Source organism: Protomyctophum bolini (genome assembly GCF_963924005.1).
Source record: "Protomyctophum bolini genome assembly, chromosome: 5".
In the NCBI taxonomy this organism is placed as follows: Eukaryota; Metazoa; Chordata; class Actinopteri; order Myctophiformes; family Myctophidae; genus Protomyctophum; species Protomyctophum bolini.
The window spans coordinates 6892665-6913825 of record NC_137866.1 but is presented as its reverse complement, the minus strand read 5'-3'; the positions used below and the strand labels follow the sequence as shown (position 1 = coordinate 6913825).

The following is a 21161-nucleotide window of genomic DNA, read 5'->3' as shown; positions in this document are numbered from 1 at the left end:
GCGGTAAAACACAAGCTGGTTACAATGAGCGCTCGCCTGGTCCAATGTCGAGAAAGTTTTGAGAGGGCACAAAAACCTTTACACAGTTTAAAGTTGTTCGTGTACTACAGTATACAGTTTTGTACATTGTTGTAAATGTTGTTGACGAGCTGTGCCACTGTCTTATCTTAGCCAGCCAGCGTCAGTCAGTGTGCGGCTGTGCGCAGTGAGAGCGCGGGCCAACCAAGATCAGAATAAAGTCATGAAAGCAATAATTAAAGCACGTTGATCCATCGGTTCATGATCCATTCCATACATACGTCCCTTATCAACACATCACTCCAATTAAACAGTTGAAGAGTAACCCAAAAGAAGCCAAACAAAACCTACAGGATTCAACAGGAAAGAAAAACAGGATAACCCTCGGGAGGAAAAAAAACACGCATCACATTTTCGAGCTTACCTTACTCATTGTGGATAATTCTGTGTATTTGGTTCAAGAGTTGACTCTCATTCCGTGGAAGCCCACCCATAACATAGCTTGCCGACTATGAGATAACTTGTTTTCTTTACTCCAGTCCGTTGTGTGTGTGTGCGACTGACTGACTGTGGGGTGGAGCGACACGGAGCAACAAAAAAGAAAAAAAGCATGTGTGGGAATTGTATTACTGGAATTCCCATCCGCGATTGGTCCGTTCTGAGAGGGGAGAGTGGAGATATTCGTCCGGGATTGGATGGATATGGATTACAGAAGGTGTAATTTCTAGTGGGGGGGGGGGCGGGTCAAGTATTTCCATCGACGCACGTTAACCAGCAATGCGCCCACTGGACAGGACAGGACAGGGCCCAGTCTGTGGTATAAAGGGGACCAACTGGGTGGGTGAGGGCCGGCCATCGGTGAGATTTTGTTTAAAAAAAAAACACACATTAAGTCATTCAGGCAAAAAGCATGTCCCAAAGTTAAATGGTAGGACTATAGCCTATATTAATATTTAGTCAAGTCTGTCAGTGTCACTGTAGTCTAGTCTTTGACATCCAGAAGCCTCATCTTCCTCTCTGTCTCTGTCTACAGAAACAGTAGCACAGCAATGTAAAGAAAGAGATGATGACGTCACTCTGAACAGCAGCCGTATCGACTGACTTGCCAAACCAAAACTCAGGTGGTCCCCCGGGATGAAAATAGGAAACAACGCTAATGTAGAATGTAGATTATTGTGGTGTGTTAGCAGCGGCACCAAGTGGTGGAACGTGAGAACTGCACTAGTAAAGAGTTATTGGCGCTCACAGAGACAATATATATAGCCTTCTCTGTGACATGCACATGACATGCAACTAAGCATTTACAGTACAGTTACCACCAGGGCCAAGAATTATGAACCAGATTTATGGTTTGAAAATAATTGGTCCATTGGACATGGACAGCTGTCTATCTGAGGAAGGCTCTGGATAACAACATGAATGGAGTAGGCCGATTTGTTTTTAACTGCAGGCTTTCAAAGGTAACAAATCTCCTATCTTTTTTGATATGCCGAGTTGTGCTTGAAATGTAAATTCAGTGAGGAATTGACAGAGCTACACAGAAACGCGTGATATACACGCTCACTAGCCCCCCGAGTTGTGCTTGAAATGTACTGTAATTCTCCAATCTGTTAATAAATTCAATCAATCAATCAAACAAACAATGACGTGCTACAGCGCAAGGGCTCATCAGTCACAAGATTGTATGTAAAATAAAAACAATTAAGTAGCCATGACAACCGACAGTTCTTGAGCTGTGAGACTTGATGTATCATAGTATACACCCCCTGGACATGACGCTATCTGGCATGGGTTCCCAAAGTGGGGTCCCGGGGACCCCTGGGGGTACTTGAGGGAGTTCCAGGGGGTACCTATAGCTCAATTAGAGATAGTTGGAAACCAAACTCTCCATTTGTACACTCTCATGAGTTAAATTAACAGTGGGTTTTTTTTTATATATAAAATGGGGTGCCAGAGATAGAAATGCCATTAAATCGGGGGTCCATAGCATTATAATGCGTATGAAACTGAGGTTCCTTGAAATTAATGTTTCGGAATCACTATACTAGAGCTGTAAAAGTCCTCCCGTATCGGGGTCACTGGCATATGTTTTCAAATGGGGGGTCCGTGGCCGAATAAATGTTCATTTGGGGGTCCTTGACACGAAAAAGTTTGGGAACCACATCATTACTCCCAATCCAACCCTTGATGCTCAGTGCTATAAGCAGGGACGCATTGGCCCATTTCTATAGTCTTGACCGGCCAGCGGCTGGATGGGGATTGAACCCGACCTCCCAATCTCCAAGCTATATTCTAACCACAAGGCCACATGCATGAGCTGGTAATGAGTGGGAACAATGTAGTAGTCTGTCTGTAATGTGCATATGAATAAATACATGAATGTTCATGTATTGTAGGCTACATTCAAATCCTGTGTAAATTATTATTCCATTTGTAACCCATTTGCAAAATCTGTACACTCTCTTAATTAACTTAAAAAGTTAAAACCCATTTTGGCCGGGAACCCCATTTGGTTTTTTTAACATTATTTTATAATTTAGCTATTGAAAAATAGCAGATCTACAAGCTCTCGGTGCCGCGCTATGAGCGCGATCTGCTAAGATCTGCTATTTATTTTTTTTAAATAGTGAAAATGTGGTGCAAATCTTTGAATGTATATATTATTTCAGAGTGAACGCTTTAAACTCAAATCTTTGCTTCCGGGGGGTCCCTGGAACTACATATTTTCAGATGGGGGTCGGCGGCCAAATACAGATGATAATTCTGGGGGTCCTTGACGTGGAAAGGTTTGAGCACCGCTGAAACATAGGTTTTTCAGAAAACAACCGTTTTTTTAGAAGACATGTTTTAAGAATCGTCCTCAGGTCTAAATGGGTTAACTCTCTTAATTAACATTTTGAAGTGAAGTGAATAAAATGTGTAACCAATCTGTGTGGTAGATTAATACAATGCATAACACAACTCCAGTGGTTGGAGATAGATCACCCTGCTCTTACATTTTAGATCATGTGGTTGGAGTATAGGACCACTAATGGTTGACAAAGAGGTTATTGCATGAAATTCAAAGGGAAATATCTTGCCTTCCCCCGAACTCTCCAGGTTCAGATCCTGGGAAGGACATGAAGGTTACGGATTGCAGCTTTAACACTCGGATAAAAACACACACACACACACACACACACACACACACACACACACACACACACACACATGTGCTCATATGTCTGCTATGTATGTGGTATGTATGCCTGACTTTGTAGCATGCGTGTCTCTCCACCTCCAAAGAGGCCCCACTATTCCCCAGCCTCAGACTAATGCACTGGACATTGTTTGCGTCTGCTACCACAATCCCTTAGTCGCTCCCATATGTGTGAGATTGATTTGCAGGTATGGAATGCAGCCTGTACTACAGTACTATACTATACTGTACTGTGTGTGTATATATATCAACCACCAATCAGTGTAGAATGTGACTGTGAGTCATGCAACCATTCCCAAGAACAACACGTGGAATAATTCAGTCCAGGCTACAGCTCTCACAACCTTGGAATTTCCGGCTCATATTAAATGAAAAAAAAGAAGGTACGAATGGATAGATCGGAGTCTCTGGGGGTGGTGGGGGTGGGGGTGGGGGGGTTTGATTTTGTGAAGAAATTCTCTTTTACGTCTTTTTGGGCTGATGGGAGTGTGGTGTTGAGAGGCAGTTGGAAGTGCTGGCAGATACATGGACGGGAGAGAGAAAAGATGAAAATGCGTGCCCGATGCAGTGAGAAAGGAGAGAACGGAGGGGGTTGGGAACCAAATGAGCACTGTGTGTGTGTGTGTGTGTGTGTGTGTGTGTGTGTGTGTGTGTGTGTGTGTGTGTGTGTGTGTGTGTGTAACGTGCAGATCATGCCGGGGTTTGGGGTCGTGTATACGTTGACTGTGCATGCAGGGAAGGGCAATAGTTTGATTCAGCCACTGTGACATTATTATACAAGCATTGGTCGTGTTCTCAAATTACACACGGCACCCGTCAGAGAAAAGACAATCACACTCATGTGAAGTGAGGGGGCGCTTTGGTTTGCTTTTGAACGTCACAGGGGCATAAAAAAGACTTGGCTGCCACATGACGTCATGGGTGGGGGGGGGGGGGGGGGGGGCTGCTTAAAGCAAAAACATAAATAAAAGTCCATATAAGCCAGACATTGGAGGGGATAGCCAGGGGGTCTCATGAGGCAAGACTGCATGAGACACACGCCTGTATGAGACCCAATCAGGTAGAATCAAGCACCCTCCATTGGGTGATCAATTGTGCGTGGCATTCCGGACACAGACGTTCCTTCAGCCCGACTAATAAATGTAGACATAACACAGCAGTAATTATGACCACCACCACGACGTCACGTCAGTGCATAATATATATATATATATATTCACTCAACATATAGAACTGAACTTAGTGCGACAGGAGAGACATCATCATCTGCTCTGGTCCACTAATGACATGGTAAAGCTGCTGGTCTTGCCAGGTGCTTCTGGTCTATAACGAGCGCCAGAACGGAGGATTTGGAGGGCCGAGGCCGGGAGTGGAAAGGCTACGCAGCGCCATGGAGGTAAATGAGAGAGGGGTGGACCGAGTGGGAACTACGGCCAAGAGGAAATGAGGGGAGGAGGGGATATAGAGGGAGGAGAAAGGAGACTGTGTAGTTTGAGGAATGATTGTGTAAGACCACACTAAGCCAAAGGCTGATAAGCTACAGCTGTTGAAGGAGTGAAAGAAAGAGAGAAAGAGAGAGAGAGAGAGAGAGAGAGAGAGAGGGGGGGAGAGAGAGAGAATGTTTTGGTGGGTTGAGTGGTGGGGTGAACTTAAGAGAGGGGTAAAGAAGTGACTAAGTGAGAGAGTGACAGAAACAGAAAGAGAGAGAGAGAGAGAGAGAGCTGGAGAGAAGAAAGACAGACAAAGAGTCATGAGCACACACACACACACACACACCCATACACAAGCGGAACCAGACTGCGCGCTCTGCTTGGAGGCATCCTGAGAATTACAGTGTTTACGTTTATTGTCGACGAGAGTTTAATAAAGCACTGAACCGTTTCCATGGCAGGTACCCCCCCCCCGCACACACACACACAACATAAACACACGTGCACGCACGCACGCATGCTCTCACACACACACACACACACACCACATGTTCTCTCTAGACAGACTCTTTCAAAACACACTCTTGGAATGGCATTTTATTGGGGGGCGAGGGGTGAAAGGAAAGAAAATATCTGGTGCGTAATTCGCTGTGCGGTGTTTCTTTAAAGGGTGGTGCTGGTATTTGTTGGGGTTTTGTGCAGATTTTTGGATAGAGGAGAAGGTTTATGTGTTTCCCTCTTCCCACCATTGCCTTTCATGTGACCCCCTTCAAGCCCATACCCCGACACATACGCAAAAAGAGCATTCCTCAAATACTGGTTGGACTTTGGGACAGGTCATTGTTCTGGAGCTGCTCTTCTACTCCGGCCCACCCCCTGAGTCTGGACCCCGGGTCCTGGACACAATTATTTGCTATGTGGACATTGTAAGAAGTATAGCACATTCTCTTCTATTCTAATCTGAAGTTTCAGGTGAGTTCATAAGGAGATACTGCACACAGTAATTGGAACCAAATGCAGGCACTTTGGGCAAGTACAGGTCATGTTCTACTTGCCTAAAGGTCATGCCCGGCCACTTGCCTTGAAAGTAAATTGTCCATTCTAAAATGATACTGTAAAATTTTAATTGCCGTTCGATTTAAGATTATTGTTATTATTATTTTGTTCAGGACTACCGGTATGTGAACGGTCATAAATGAATGTTTATGCCAAATTAACCTACATAGCGCTATGAATATGACTATGGGTTCAGACTTGTTAGTTGCGCAAGCAGAGCGCGCAAGTAATAGTTTCCGTCCAGTGCTTCGATGCGTATGTCGCCGTGACGCCGTTTGATGCGTATGCGCCGTGCCAGCGTATGACGTAATGACTACTTGTGCTTGATATGGCAGTGGTGTCAGATTACATACATGTATGGGGGCATTACCTTTAATCCTCCCGACACTAAAACATATCGTCATTACGTCACCATCGAAAACCAATTACACTCTGGCATTGGGTCCTTTAATCCACATCTTTATTACGTCATCATTGAGAGCTAGTTGTACCAGTTATACCCTGACGTCATATGCTGTTACGATACATACAGTACGCATCAAACGGGGCATACGCAAAGTAACCACAGTATACCGCTAATCAAGTTTAAAAAATTACATATGAATAGAGGCATTTCCTTTAATCCACCCGACACTGATCGACATATACGTCACCATCGAAAGCCGCCACTCATCCGTATTAATTACAACATTACCTAAATTGATTGTTGTTAATTACGTAACGAAAGAATGAATTTGAATTTGACAGTATACTTGTGCGCTCTGCTTGCACACTAGTAGGCCATTTGTGTGCAACAAGCAAGTAGGCACTCGCCAGAGTGCAGTTCTAGTTATTTTATATTTTTAAGTGTATCAAAACAGCACATATATTTATTTCTCATAAATGTTACATTCCACAGACCAGAAGACAGAGCGCTCTGGCCACATTCAGGCCGGGTTGGTTTTCTTTTTTTTCTATTCTTTATATCCTGTAGGCCTATATGATTTGTATGAGGAACCAAAACCATATAACTCTACGCTTGTGTACGAGCATATAAGATGTAGGTCTAACAATAAGAATCTTGTTTCTTGAATGCCAGCTATTAAGTTCAAGTTAATTCTATTCTAGAGCCCAGTTGGGGTGTATTTTTAACTTTGACTGGTCAGTGTAACTTCCTGTGCGGAGAGATTGTTTGTAGTGAATGCCTGTGGTTCTTGGTCTGTTGTTGTTGTTCATGGGGAATTCAAGGGAAGCACTACACAAATACATGTAAAGCGTATAAAACCAGCCTCTTAACCTCAGCTCTCTATTATGTTCACAGAAACGAGGCGGCCGTGCTCTGACTAAAAGTATTTCAATGAGAAAACATAGAAATTATATACATAGGTCTGGAAGCGAGAGTCGTTGTTTTTAAATTCGACACTTCAACCATTTAGCCGACATCTAGTAAAAATCCAAAATGCCTACATAGGTTTTATGTCCTCTCCTGACAGAGATAATTGAGGTCATTGCAACTGAACTGTTAACACCTGATTCAACCCATAGGTCTGCTGCATGGAAGACCAAACATCTACACAAACAACACTCAGGGAGGGAATCCCCAATTGGCAATTGGCGCTTATGTGCTTCAGTTTGACTTGTTCGACCAATAAGTACCCTACCAGGGTCAAAAGTTCTCAATGGAAGAGTAGGGAGACCAGCCAGCACTGCAGACGTGCGAGCTATTAACAAACATACTCTGTGATACCAGTAAGACGCGCAAACGCGGGAAGCGAACGCAGCTCGTACATATTTGGGTTCTTTTAAGATTTATTTTTAAGTTATTATTTTTTTAAGTCTCATGTCACCATGACTCAGCCATAACCATATAAGGAGTCCCCAAAGCAGCTATACGTCCAATTATGGAGTGTGTTGCATCAATCACAAACAAATCACTCAGCTCCATATATGGGCACAAAGGGGGGGACACACGCACGCACAGACATGATCTGCTAGGTCTCATAGTAAGTGCTCACTGCGTTCGCAACAAATTGGGTAAAATACCATTTATGCATAATAAGTAACCCCATGATGCTGCTTTAATGTATCCATTTGTACACTCAGGATTTTCGTAAACGTAAACAGTGCAAATGTTTGTGGTAATGCCCTCACAGGCTCACACGGTGCTATATGAGAATTGAGAACGGAAAGCTCAGGACAAAACATAATATAAAACGTAAAGCCAAACAATAACACAATGCTCTGGGGCAAAAGCTAAAAGCAACAAAAAGCCTGCTCTCATTACAGGCGTCCCCTTATCTATCACTGGTTCATTCATAGCAGTTCAAGATTGGACGGGGGATGTGTAAATAAATATATAACTCCAATTGCCAAGTGATTCAGTTAAAGGACCACTTCACCACTTTTCAACCTATCTTCATATAATAATAGGTCCTCACTAATAATCTTGAAAGAATGAATGGCGCAATTCTTTTCTACTCGGTCTGTGTCTCATAGGAGGGCTGTGGGCAGTTCAGAAACCGTCTTCCAGTGACATCGTCGATGGGGGAATACAAATCTAAAATCGAAAACATTTTGAAAATCTAAAAATGTTTGTAAAACAATATTGTTTAAAATATAATAGGCCTAATGATGATGTCACTGGAAGACGGTTTCTAAACTGCCCACAGCCCTCCTATGAGACACAGACTGAGTAGAAAGAAATCGTGCCATTTTACCATGATTATTAGTGAGGACCTATTATTTGAAGATGGGTTGAAAAGTGGTGAAGTGGTCCTTTAATAACTTTGATCGTTGTTTGTGTGGATCTGGATGCTGTGTCTGCTCTCTGCCTGGACTTTAACATATTCACAGCTCACTAACATTACAGTGAGTTGATGTGAATATTAAGACATGGAAATCAATGAGGAATTTCACTTGTCCACTAAATCCTCAGTGAATTTGATTGTTTATGGACATTAGTATTATTTTGTTTTGTGTGAAACGTTCCACAAGGCTTGACAATTGATTTGTTTTTTGCGACCATAATGGGTCGCAGATTACTATGAATTATAACCTGTCGCTCCGTCAGTCACGCCACCATATATGGCCGTTAGTCCATCACACCTCGTGACATCATGCCTCGTGACATGTCACGCCACCATATATGGCCATCAGTCTATCACGCCTCGTGACACATGACACAAATATAGCCGTCTCCATACTGTATAAAGATCATGACACTGACCTCATCAAACCCTGGATATGGAGAAGACTGGATCATCACCTATAGATCTGCATGTACGGAGCCGGGCAGCAACGCTACATCTGACCTCAAACCCTAAGATCTCCATATATGGAGCTGACCTCTTCTGACATTCCAGCAGCCGACAAATACTACAGTTCTCCTACCTAGGCCCTCATCAAACCCTGTACACTCAAGCCACTGCCCCAACTGCCACCCTCAGATCTCCATATATGGAGCTGACCTGTTCTGACATTCCATAATGTTGGTCTGACCTCATCAAACTCTGTACACTCAAGACACGCGCCATATATGGCCAGTTCAGAATTCATTCCATATGTTGATCTGACCCCCCCATGCCAACGCGCCAGCACTCCCCCCGCCCCAGGATAAGGGTGAGGTCGCTTCTCGCCCTAAGGGCGTCTTACTGGTAATATACCCGAAATATATACTTGTGATTTAGAATTTGAGATCTGTGTATTGCTTACTTATTGCAGTTGGCATGCAGACAACTTGGAGCCACAAGTACCGGTAGTACTGTGCATAACATGTTCTCCTAGGCCTCTATTTACTGGAAACCATTCTTATTATCCTCCCAAGTGAATATTGCATCATATTGCGTTGGAAGAGAATCAAAATCATATGTGCAAAACAAAAGCAGTCGACAGACATTAGATGAGTCACGCTATTCAGGACTTTATCTGGTTGTTTGTTGACGTTCTACTATACTGACTTGACTATCAACTAAATAGTTCCCAGATCCCGTGTTCACTCAGCTGAGATCTTACATCACCAGGCCCTCAAGAGTTGTATTCCAAAATGAGTAATGACTATTTTCAAAGCCCGTTACAAAAATAATGAATATTTCTTGAAAGATGGTAATTAAAACAAACCAAATTTATCAACACAGATAATTGTAAAACAGTGTCACTATATGACCGCTTTCTGTTTTAGTGAGAAACTGCAGATCTAAAGACAAAATAGTGAAAATACAGATGAGAAAAACATCTCTGCAGGGTGTTTTATACTGTATGAACGTATACTCTCTCACGAAGACATACTGTTGACTCAATTCAAAGGAAAAGCTGTATTTTCCTTTGGTTTTGCCCAATGGGTTCCCAGATTGATATGAACCCGCATGTCCATTATTGTGATTTATTGTAACACTGCAAGTCTGACTACTGGTCGAAGAAGAAGAAGCATAATAATAATAATAATAATAATAATAATAATAATGAGAAGAAGAAGAAGATGGTGATGATGATGATGACGATGAAGCAGAAGAATAAGTAGATGACGATGGCCAGAAGCTAGCACGAGAGGGAACAGGATAAACAGCATGGACAGTTTCCCATCCTCTCAGATGGTCAGGGGACAGTTTTCCATCCTCTCAGATGGTCAGGGGACAGTTTCCCATCCTCTCAGATGGTCAGGGGACAGTTTTCCATCCTCTCAGATGGTCAGGGGACAGTTTCCCATCCTCTCAGATGGTCAGGGGGACAGTTTCCCATCCTCTCAGATGGTCAGGGGACAGTTTCCCATCCTCTCAGATGGTCAGGGGACAGTTTCCCATCCTCTCAGATGGTCAGGGGACAGTTTCCCATCCTCTCAGATGGTCAGGGGACAGTTTCCCATCCTCTCAGATGGTCAGGGGACAGTTTCCCATCCTCTCAGATGGTCAGGGGACAGTTTCCCATCCTCTCAGATGGTCAGCGGACAGTTTCCCATCCTCTCAGATGGTCAGGGGACAGTTTCCCATCCTCTCAGATGGTCAGGGGACAGTTTCCCATCCTCTCAGATGGTCAGGGGACAGTTTCCCATCCTCTCAGAAGGTCAGGGAACAGTTTCCCATCCTCTCAGACGGTCAGGGGACAGTTTCCCATCCTCTCAGACGGTCAGGGGACAGTTTCCCATCCTCTCAGACGGTCAGGGGACAGTTTCCCATCCTCTCAGACGGTCAGGGGACAGTTTCCCATCCTCTCAGATGGTCAGGGGACAGTTTCCCATCCTCTCAGATGGTCAGGGGACAGTTTCCCATCCTCTCAGATGGTCAGGGGACAGTTTCCCATCCTCTCAGATGGTCAGGGGGACAGTTTCCCATCCTCTCAGATGGTCAGGGGACAGTTTCCCATCCTCTCAGATGGTCAGGGGACAGTTTCCCATCCTCTCAGATGGTCAGAGGACAGTTTCCCATCCTCTCAGACGGTCAGGGGACAGTTTCCCATCCTCTCAGACGGTCAGCGGACAGTTTCCCATCCTCTCAGATGGTCAGGGGACAGTTTCCCATCCTCTCAGACGGTCAGCGGACAGTTTCCCATCCTCTCAGATGGTCAGGGAACAGTTTCCCATCCTCTCAGATGGTCAGGGGACAGTTTCCCATCCTCTCAGATGGTCAGGGGACAGTTTCCCATCCTCTCAGATGGTCAGGGGACAGTTTCCCATCCTCTCAGACGGTCAGGGGACAGTTTCCCATCCTCTCAGATGGTCAGGGGACAGTTTCCCATCCTCTCAGATGGTCAGAGGCGGGCGGGGGGGGGGGGGGGGGGGGGGGTGGGATCTCACTGCTTCCCACAGCCATGCAGCCATGCAGGGTCAGCTGCAACACCATGACGTAGACCAGAGGGCTACACATTCCCACGCTGTTCAGCACGTGATATATGGGAACCATATATAGGTATTATACAGCGAAGCCAGACCAGCACAACACGTGCGTGCACAGAAAAAAAGGTTAACCCACTAAACCCGTGTTTCTATATGGCAGTCGTTCTTCGATTTTTCAAAAATAGCAGACCTATATACAAGCTCGTATAGCGCGCCGCTCGGTGGCGTGCTATGAGCTTGTAGATGTAGATCTGCTATTTTTCAATAGCTAAAGCATAGCATGATGCTGCTAACGCCAAAAGGGGTTCCCGCCCAAAATGGGTTAAGCTCTATATACTTTAAATGGCTGATATATAACCTCACAATGTACTTGTATTGCGTCACAACATTATGCGTGGCAACATGGCTATTTTCTGTTTTGAGGGGAAATTAGTTTTTATTTCTTTGAACATCTTTGAAAATCTTATCTCTCTCTCTCTCTCTCACACACACACACACACACGTGAGCACATGTGAACGCACAATCGTGCATCTAACACAAATGGTTAGGTGTGTCCTATAGTCGTATACCACTTTAAGACCATGTCTTTGTCTGTTCATATTATGGTAATTTCCTTGCAGTATGGTGGGGGCCAGCATGACAACAGCACTATTGTATCAGGACAGATGTTGGCCACAGCTTGGAGATGCCATCATCCATTAGCACATCATCTTATATAAGAAGCCCAGGCGTGCATTCAGCAAAACATCACCAAGACAAATCCAATCAATCGTGTCATTTACCCAATGGCTTCTTTCCATGTAAATGAGAGAAAAAGTCTCCATCGCTCCCTCAAAGAATACAAACAATACAAGTTTCCTCCAATAGGCATAACAAAAACTTGCCATTTGACTCAGATTCAACTTCAACCTCGACAGGCAGGTACAAAATACTCATACTGAATGTGATTACTGATTATATATGCTGTGCTTTTTCCTTCCTTTTTTTTGGTACTTTTACAGTAGCCTATACACGGGAGATATGCAAGCAGTAAAGCTGAAAGTCAGCTCAGTCTTGCCATGGGTTTTGCATCATGAAGAGCAAAGCTGTGAAATTGCTGGGAATGTTCCTGAAAGACCATAGGCCTGAATGCATGTGCATGCATACCTACCTGTGTGTGTGTGTGTGTGTGTGTGTGTGTGTGTGTGTGTGTGTGTGTGTGTGTGTGTGTGTGTGTGTGTGTGTGTGTGTGTGTGTGTGTGTGTGTGTGTGTGTGTGTGTGTGTGTGTGTGTGTGTGTGTGTGAAAAAACAACCTGTCACATAACTGAATCAAGAATCACATACTGTACACAGCATGCACAGGCAGCACAGCCACTTGTTACACACACACACACACACACACGCACGCGCACGCACGCACACACACTGACCTTGGTAAGCCTCATTCTGCCACTGTCGCTCCTCTCCACGCTCCTTCTCTTCAGAGACGAGCTTCTGACCACTGGCACCGCTTGAAGCTCGTCCTCCGGCCCGCACCAGTCCGAACTCAGGGTGCAACCCATATAGATGGCCGGAGCCCACCCACCTGGACCTCTCTCTATCTCTCTCTCTCTCTGTCACACATGTACACACACACACATACACACAAACACACACACTCTCTCTCTCCTCCGGCTCTTCCCCTCGTCCTCTAAAACAGGCACTGTTCTCAGTGTTCTGCAGCTCCCAGGCAGCTGTTTTTCTCCGCTGGAGAACGGAGAGAGAGAGAGAGGCCCGTCCCCCTTTCCTGGCTCGAGCTTAGTCTCACTCGCCCTGCCGAGGGGACGGAGGGTATACACACACACACACACACAACCACCCTCCCCCCCCCCCCCCGTCTCACAACGTGCACTTACTTAAAAAACACCCCCTCCTGCCTTGTTCCACACTGGCCTGCGGGGAGAGACCCCACTATGTCACACACACACACACAGCTTTTCTATGCTATGACATGACCGTATCTCCATATCACTCCATATCACTCCATATCACTCCATATCTTCTATTCTCTTCACTCCTCTTCTGTCTCTTTATCAAATACTACCATTCTGAACTCACACACCTCCGCCCGCACCCTGTCTTATTAGCCACATAGCCAATTAGCCATACTTTCACACACAAACACGCGCCCTCCCTCACCCTTTTTAGATGTTTGACTCGCCTCCAGATCGCCACTCACTCATGTGGCTATACGAGTCCTCTATAAACCCTATAGGTAGCCTACTCGGCATAGAGTAGCGCAAACAAGTGCTCACTCTCTGCTGATTTCTGAAGTAATTAGTCTCATGTCGCGCAGCTGCGCGGATCCTGCCGGGAGCTGCCTATGCCATACAAAGCATATAGGTGAGCTTCTCACTCCGTCCCAAAGTGAAGCTCTTCCTCCATCCCCTCCGCCTCTTGTTTTCTCAGCCCCCCCCCCCACCCCTAGGTTGCCTCAACTCTTGCATATTATACACACAATACCTCACTGTTTCTTCTTGTCCCTCCACTCCACCCCTCCTGCACACAATCTCTCCAAAACTCCAAAGCGCTATATATCCTCTGTTTTCCTAGCTCACCGCATGCAGGCAGCTTGTTCTCCTCGTCTTACTATGTTTGGGGCCAGAAACATAAACACTAACCACGGAAGCAACTCGCCATGCAAGCGAGGACGAGCTGCCTGCGAGCCGGCCACGGCGCCCTATAAGCCCTCCTTTACTTATAATATACCGTTTACAATGACACACTATATAGTGTGTTGTCGGTCGCTGCGTTCAGTGCACAATGTGTGCGTGGGTGGCTCTTTCACTATAGGCTCCGTAAAGTATGGTATGGTGAATATAATGGCAGAAGTGGAGGAGCTGTGTTGTTGTTGTTGTGCAGGAATGTCATGTGGGATGCCAATGTGATTGTGAAGAGATCGTGTCATCATGGATCTTGTTTTTGTGTGAGAATGAAAAACAGAGAACGCGTTTTTTTTCTTCTTCTGTGGATTGACACCACCGACTATGGTCCTCTGGTTCGGTAAACGGTCTCAGTGTTCCCAGATGGGTGCTAAGATAAATCGTTGGATCCCCCGCCCCCCCCATCCCACAACTCCCACAAAGTCTCTTAGGTCTTGTTTATTTCTTCTCTCCAGAGTGTTTTGGCTGCTGCATAAGAGCTCGCGGGGCCTGGAAGAGTGAGAGCGACGCGTACCCCTTAAAAGGCAAATTCTTGAAAGGCCTCCAAAGTGCCCTCCCCAGCCCCCCTTATACTCTTGCTCCCTCTCTCTCTCTGTGTCTCTATCTATCTCTCTCTCTCTCTCTCTCTCTCTCTCCCCCCCCACGTTTTCTGCTTTTCGTTGACTCTTTCTCTCCTTTCTTTTCCATCCTCTCCGCAAGCCAGAAAGCCGAGGTGAAGCAGTTGCTGTTGCAGTCGAGCATGCAGGCGCTCACTCCAGAGTCCAGACACGCCTTCCAGGTGTCATTTAACTCTCACACACCCAGAACCCCCCCCCCCACACACACACACACACACACACACACACACACACACACACACACACACACACAAACCTCTCTCCCTTCTACCCCACCCCCATCAGTCCACGCTGTAAAAACCCTCTGTGTCCATTTAAGTCTGCAAAGACTGAAAAGAATAAGCGATTTCTTCAGTCTTCAGAGTTAAATTGGACCTATAGTATAACGGATTGTACAGTATCTATACACCCCCTTGCTAGTCTATAACATACTGACGAGGCCGCCCCAGACATTAACTCACGCATTTACAGACGAGGGCCCCAGACATTAACTCATGCATTTACAGACGAGGGCCCCAGACATTAACTCATGCATTTACAGACGAGGGCCCCAGACATTAACTCATGCATTTACAGACGAGGGCCCCAGACATTAACTCACGCATTTACAGACGAGGGCCCCAGACATTAACTCATGCATTTACAGACGAGGGCCCCAGACATTAACTCATGCATTTACAGACGAGGGCCCCAGACATTAACTCATGCATTTACAGACGAGGGCCCCAGACATTAACTCACGCATTTACAGACGAGGGCCCCAGACATTAACTCGTGCATTTACAGACGAGGGCCCCAGACATTAACTCATGCATTTACAGACGAGGGCCCCAGACATTAACTCATGCATTTACAGACGAGGGCCCCAGACATTAACTCACGCATTTACAGACGAGGGCCCCAGACATTAACTCATGCATTTACAGACGAGGGCCCCAGACATTAACTCACGCATTTACAGACGAGGGCCCCAGACATTAACTCACACATTTACAGACGAGGGCCCCAGACATTAACTCACGCATTTACAGACGAGGGCCCCAGACATTAACTCATGCATTTACAGACGAGGGCCCCAGACATTAACTCACGCATTTACAGACGAGGGCCCCAGACATTAACTCACGCATTTACAGACGAGGGCCCCAGACATTAACTCATGCATTTACAGACGAGGCCGCCCCAGACATTAACTCATGTATTTACAGACGAGGGCCCCAGACATTAACTCACGCATTTACAGACGAGGGCCCCAGACATTAACTCACGCATTTACAGACGAGGGCCCCAGACATTAACTCATGCATTTACAGACGAGGGCCCCAGACATTAACTCATGCATTTACAGCGTGACCCCCCCCCCCCCCCCACTCCTGGATTTAACTGCTGTAAAATTAGCTCCTTCTAATCAACTCAGACGCCCACTGGAAGAGTAGAGGACGGAAGATGTGGAGAGGTGGGAAATTGTTGCTTTTTTTCCCCGTCTCATAGCGGCGTGCCAAAAGCTGTCCACTGTCCACATACCAAAGGAAATGGGACGACCATGAAGGCCAAAAGAAAGATATTTTATTTTGTTTCAGGGCGACGGTGAAAAAGATAGAACACACTTTCTGTTCTGAAAGGGAGCCATTTTTTGGAGAAAAAAAAGAAGAGACCATCTCTTTGGCAGCGTGCTGTCTCATTATCTGGCACCTGTTCTCAGTCTTCTTGGCAGGAATCAAAACGTGGACAAGTGAGGAGGATCGAGTGCTGGTGGATTCATATAGGAAAGTAACACAGTGTGTACGGATGTAACCAAAAAGGGTCCGTTTGCATGTGTACACTTCAGAGTTTACTAATGTATGAATTAACATGGATGAGAGGGCGACTGTTGGTGTGTGTGTGTGTGTGTGTGTGTGTGTGTGTGTGTGTGTGTGTGTGTGTGTGTGTGTGTGTGTGTGTGGGGGGGGGGGGGGGGGAGGGGGGGAGATAGCAACAGCGAGAGGATAAGAGAATGTGGACGCAATAAACTGAGCCCAAATATGGAGAGAGAGACAGACAGGAGAGTTGGTCATCTTGAACAACGAATGGGAGGAAAACAAAGGGTTACAGAAATAGACAAATAGAGTTTTGGTGGTCATGATGTCAGCAATGATGACACTATACCCAAGTGTTCTATGGGACGCTGTTCTATGAGGATGTCCTTTGACTTTTACTGCATGCATTGATCCTATCACTTCACTGCAAGTGTGCAAGTGTTTCAACTGACTTTCACTCTCAAGAAGATCTCTCTCTCTCTCTCTCTCTCTCTCTCTCTGTGAGAGATGCTCTTTAATCCATTCTGACCTGAGGTTCCCCCCGCCCCCCCCCCCCTAAAATGGGTTAACTTATCCTTCTGGTCACTCTGCTACAGTATGTCTACAGTAGGTCCAAACTATTTCAGCGGGCTTATTTTAAGATGCCTCCCTGCAGTGTGCTAACATCAGTGGTGTGCCCTTATAGGCCTGACTCACACCTTCACAACAGATTGATGTATAGCTGATGATGCATGAGACTTGTTTACTGATGCAAGCTCGCAATGCATTTCCAATGGAAGTCACATGGTTTGACACAACATTTTTGTTGTATGAGGGGGAGGGGGGGGGGAGTCGAAACACAGCCGAAAGCCGTACAACAAAAATGTTGTGTCAAACCATGTGACTCCTATTGGAAATGCATTGACACTTAGCCTTTGTTTACATCTAGCATGCATCTAGCATGCATCAATGTTGTATGCTAGATCAGACAGATCAGATCGAGGCAGGCAGGCAGGCAGGCAGGCAGGCAGGCAGGCAGGCAGGCAGGCAGACAGACAGACAGACAGACAGACAGACAGACAGACAGACAGACAGACAACCACGGATTAAATTAATAACATGTTCAACAGCCAAAAGCAACAAAAGGACCACGATTGTTAAATACAAGTCAAAACATAATGAAAATAGCTTGGTATTTGTATTGTTTTCGCTGTACTATACAGTATGTTTCTATTAAATATTTATATTTATTGTGCCAGCTAACCTTTGGCCTGTGCGACAAGCAAATATGAAAGTATCTCCATCTTTGAGCAACTGTGTGATAGTTGGAAAATCATGATCACAATATACTGAATAGGTTTCCAGTTTAGTCATAAAGGAAAAGACTGCAGGAAACTGAAACTCGAGTCCCCGCCGGTCTGGGAAATGTGTCACATCCTAATCTGGTGTTTGATCCACAGGGTAACATTTAGGGGTCAAACCCACGCCCCCATGTCATGTTGCATGTTGTCATGGTACGGGTGCAGTACTCAGTTTAGACAGTTTTTTGGTTTAGACTATAGTCATTGGGTTAGACCAGTCATTAGTCCTACAACTACAACCTATCTCAAACCCTCACCCTAACCCTAACCTCCCACGGGGCAGCACACCTAAACCTAACCTTAACCCATGTTTAACCAATGACTAGTCTAAACTAAGTGTGCACCCCATAAAAACGGCATTCAGCAGCGGAATGTAAGACTATTATTTTGTAACAACAGAACAACAAACGAACACCTCTCAGTCAGGGCAGCCGAAAGGAAGACGTGGCGAAAAACAAATCTACCAGGTGACCTTTTCCACTTTCACTCACTCCTCTCTGCCTTCTCCTAACCACTGCTAAAACCTCTTTCTATACCACACCCAAAACCCCCTCCCCCCACTCAACCTTCATCCCTCACTGTTGATGCTTTTGCCAACTACTTCGAGAAGAAGGTTGACGATATCAGCAGCTCCTTTCCCCCCCCCCCCCTCCCCCATAAAGAGTCACCTGACTCAACCAACACTAACCCCAACATACCATTGCATTGTCCTCCTTCTCTCCTCTTTCCCCAGACGAGGTCCTAAAACCAGTGACATCCACTGTGACTAGACCTATACCACCTGTCCTCTCGAGCCTGTCCCGTCTCCAATCTTCCAGACCACCGCACCCGATCTGCTCCCCTTCATCATCAAGAAACCAACCCTTGACCCCTCAGATGTCAAGAACAACAGGCCGGTATCACTCCTTTCCCTTCTTTCTACAAGTATTGAGCGTGTTGTGTCTCTCTCTCTCTCCATCTCTCACAGAACAACCTGCTGGATTCCAACCAGACAGGATTAAAAAAGGCCCACTCCACTGAAACTGCACTGCTTGCAGTCAATTACAATTACAATTTAGGCATTTAGCAGACGCTCTTAATCCAGAGCGACTTACATTAACTCATCGAATGCGCAAAGCGTTTTTAAACGTTTTATTATAGCCAAGCGCAAGAAGCGCATAACGTTTTTATACGTTTTATGGTCCAAAAAACGTTTTTTTATTGATTACTATTGTTCAACTATATTTGCGCCCGGACAACTCATAATGTAACACCGATCGGCTCTAAAAAGAGTTAAAACCCCCCCCTGCTGAAGAGAGGTGTTGGTCTGAGAAGCGTCTGGCACCGCCTATTGGTTGGTCTATGCGAGGACGTACGACGTATTGGAGACGGCCGTCCGGCATAGACCAACGCAGATGTCAGGGGATCTAAAATGGATGGGACAATGCTCTTGTTTGTGTGAATACACTCGATTCCCCCTCCCCTCCTGTTTCTACATGGTTTCTCCCGAGGGAGAATGGTGGGGGGGGGGGTCTCTTCCTCTTGGATCGCATTGGCAGTTCCCCCCCCACTCCCGAGTCCCCACTGCTTTCAACTGCAAGGCTTGCACTCACTCTCATTCTCGGAACAAGATACAACGCGATTTGCTCTCTGCCCGTATATAAACCTGCAACGATCGGCATTTGAATTCATAACGTAACGTTTGCCAGACACATGTGGAGTTAGTCATGGACAGATTGCACATCATTATCGAGGGCCCGCCATGATACGTTGGTCGCTGATCGCAAGCCGTACTGCTGCTGCGCTGCTCGCATCCATTCCAACCATCCAATCCATCCCCCTTTCTCGTTACAACAGGCTATTATAAACTCACCGTCGAGCAGCCTGCCCTGCACCTAATGTGATAAAATGAACGGCAGGACAAAATCGGATCGATTATTATCTGTCTATCAGCAACATACGGGTGTTTGTCTTGCAACGACAGGTGGTGCTTTCTCGTTTTTTTTCTTCCAAACACGTTGCGTGCTGCTTCTGCTTCTGCCGCATCCATCATGGATGTGATCCATCCACGATCGTCGTTGTTTTTTTTTCCAAACATGTCCAGACACAATCCGATCCAGTCTCGCGTCTCACCTTATAGATACGCGAGACTGGATCGATGAGGTTAGTGGTATGTCTGGACATGTTTGGAGCGGCACACGACAATCGACAATAATGTTGATTATGCAAGATCATTTCCTCAAAGCCTAGTTGCCCCCCCCCCCCCCCCCCGTTACTGCGATTGTTTGTAGCTCGAATCACAGAATGAGTTCAATGAGCGTAGGGAGAGGGCACATATGGGGCTACGATTGAAGAAAGTTTCCAAGTCCGTTTTATGATCAGATAATGTGCATCAAGACTCTCTGCTTTCATAAGAAAAAAACTAATACTGTAATTGCGAATGCAATGAACACTTACTATGAGACCTAGCAGATCACGTCTGTCTGTCTGTCTGTCTGTCTGTCTGTCTGTCTGTCTGTGTGTGTGTGTGTGTGTGTGTGTGTGTGTGTGTCTGTCTGTCTGTCCCGCTTACTGTATATGTGGACCTGGCCCTTTTGTGCCCATATATGGAGCTGAGTGATTTGTGAGTCATGGTGACATGAGTGTGATGGCGTGGTCCTGCTTTGGGGACTCCTTATATGGTTATGGCTGAGTCATGGTGACATGAGTGTGATGGCGTCTTTTGTGACCATATATGGAGCTGGCGTGGTCCAAGCACTAACTATGACACCCTGCAGATCATGTCTGTAATTTATTCTAATTGTTATTGCAATTTACGATCTGCGTTCGCCTTCCGCGTTCGCGCGTCTTACTCGTAATAATAAAAATCACACCCCTGTGAAGTGAGCAGTGCAATGTTGTGAAGTGAGCAGTGCAACATTGCACTGCTCACTTCACTGGGGTGTGATTTCTATTATTATTACAGTATTAGTATTTTTCTTATGAAAGCAGAGAGTATTCTGTTTCATACGGTATATAGTATGTACATGTCGCTATAGGCCTTATTTTGTGAATATTTAGTTGTTAGGTCCATGCTCTCTAAAATTATCTTTTTCAGAGAACTTTAGAGATGGCATGGGCCTGAATAACTATTATTCACAAAATAAGGCCTATAGCGACATGTACATACTATATACCGTATGAAACAGTCGACTCTCTGCTTTCATAAGAAAAATACTAATACTGTAATAATAATAAAAA

The 21161-nt window shown here is 45.6% G+C and overlaps 1 protein-coding gene across 5 annotated transcripts in view; it reads right to left on the bottom strand.

Moving 5' to 3' along the window:
• The window catches only part of LOC308315881 (tensin-2-like), an 89393-nt gene extending 76187 nt beyond the window's left edge, over window positions 1-13206 (bottom strand). For 4 of the 5 annotated variants that reach the window (XR_013964092.1, XM_080764122.1, XM_080764124.1 and 1 more), the window contains exon 1: window positions 12918-13206. Coding sequence is in view for 4 of the 5 variants with exons in the window: in XM_080764122.1 (XP_080620248.1) it covers window positions 12918-13049 (132 nt within the window). In the remaining variant the exon portion in view is untranslated. Of the gene's footprint in view, window positions 1-442; window positions 575-12917 lie in introns of those variants that run through there. The other variant, XM_080764126.1, reaches the window with a different exon arrangement.
• Window positions 13207-21161: the final 7955 nt, after the last annotated feature.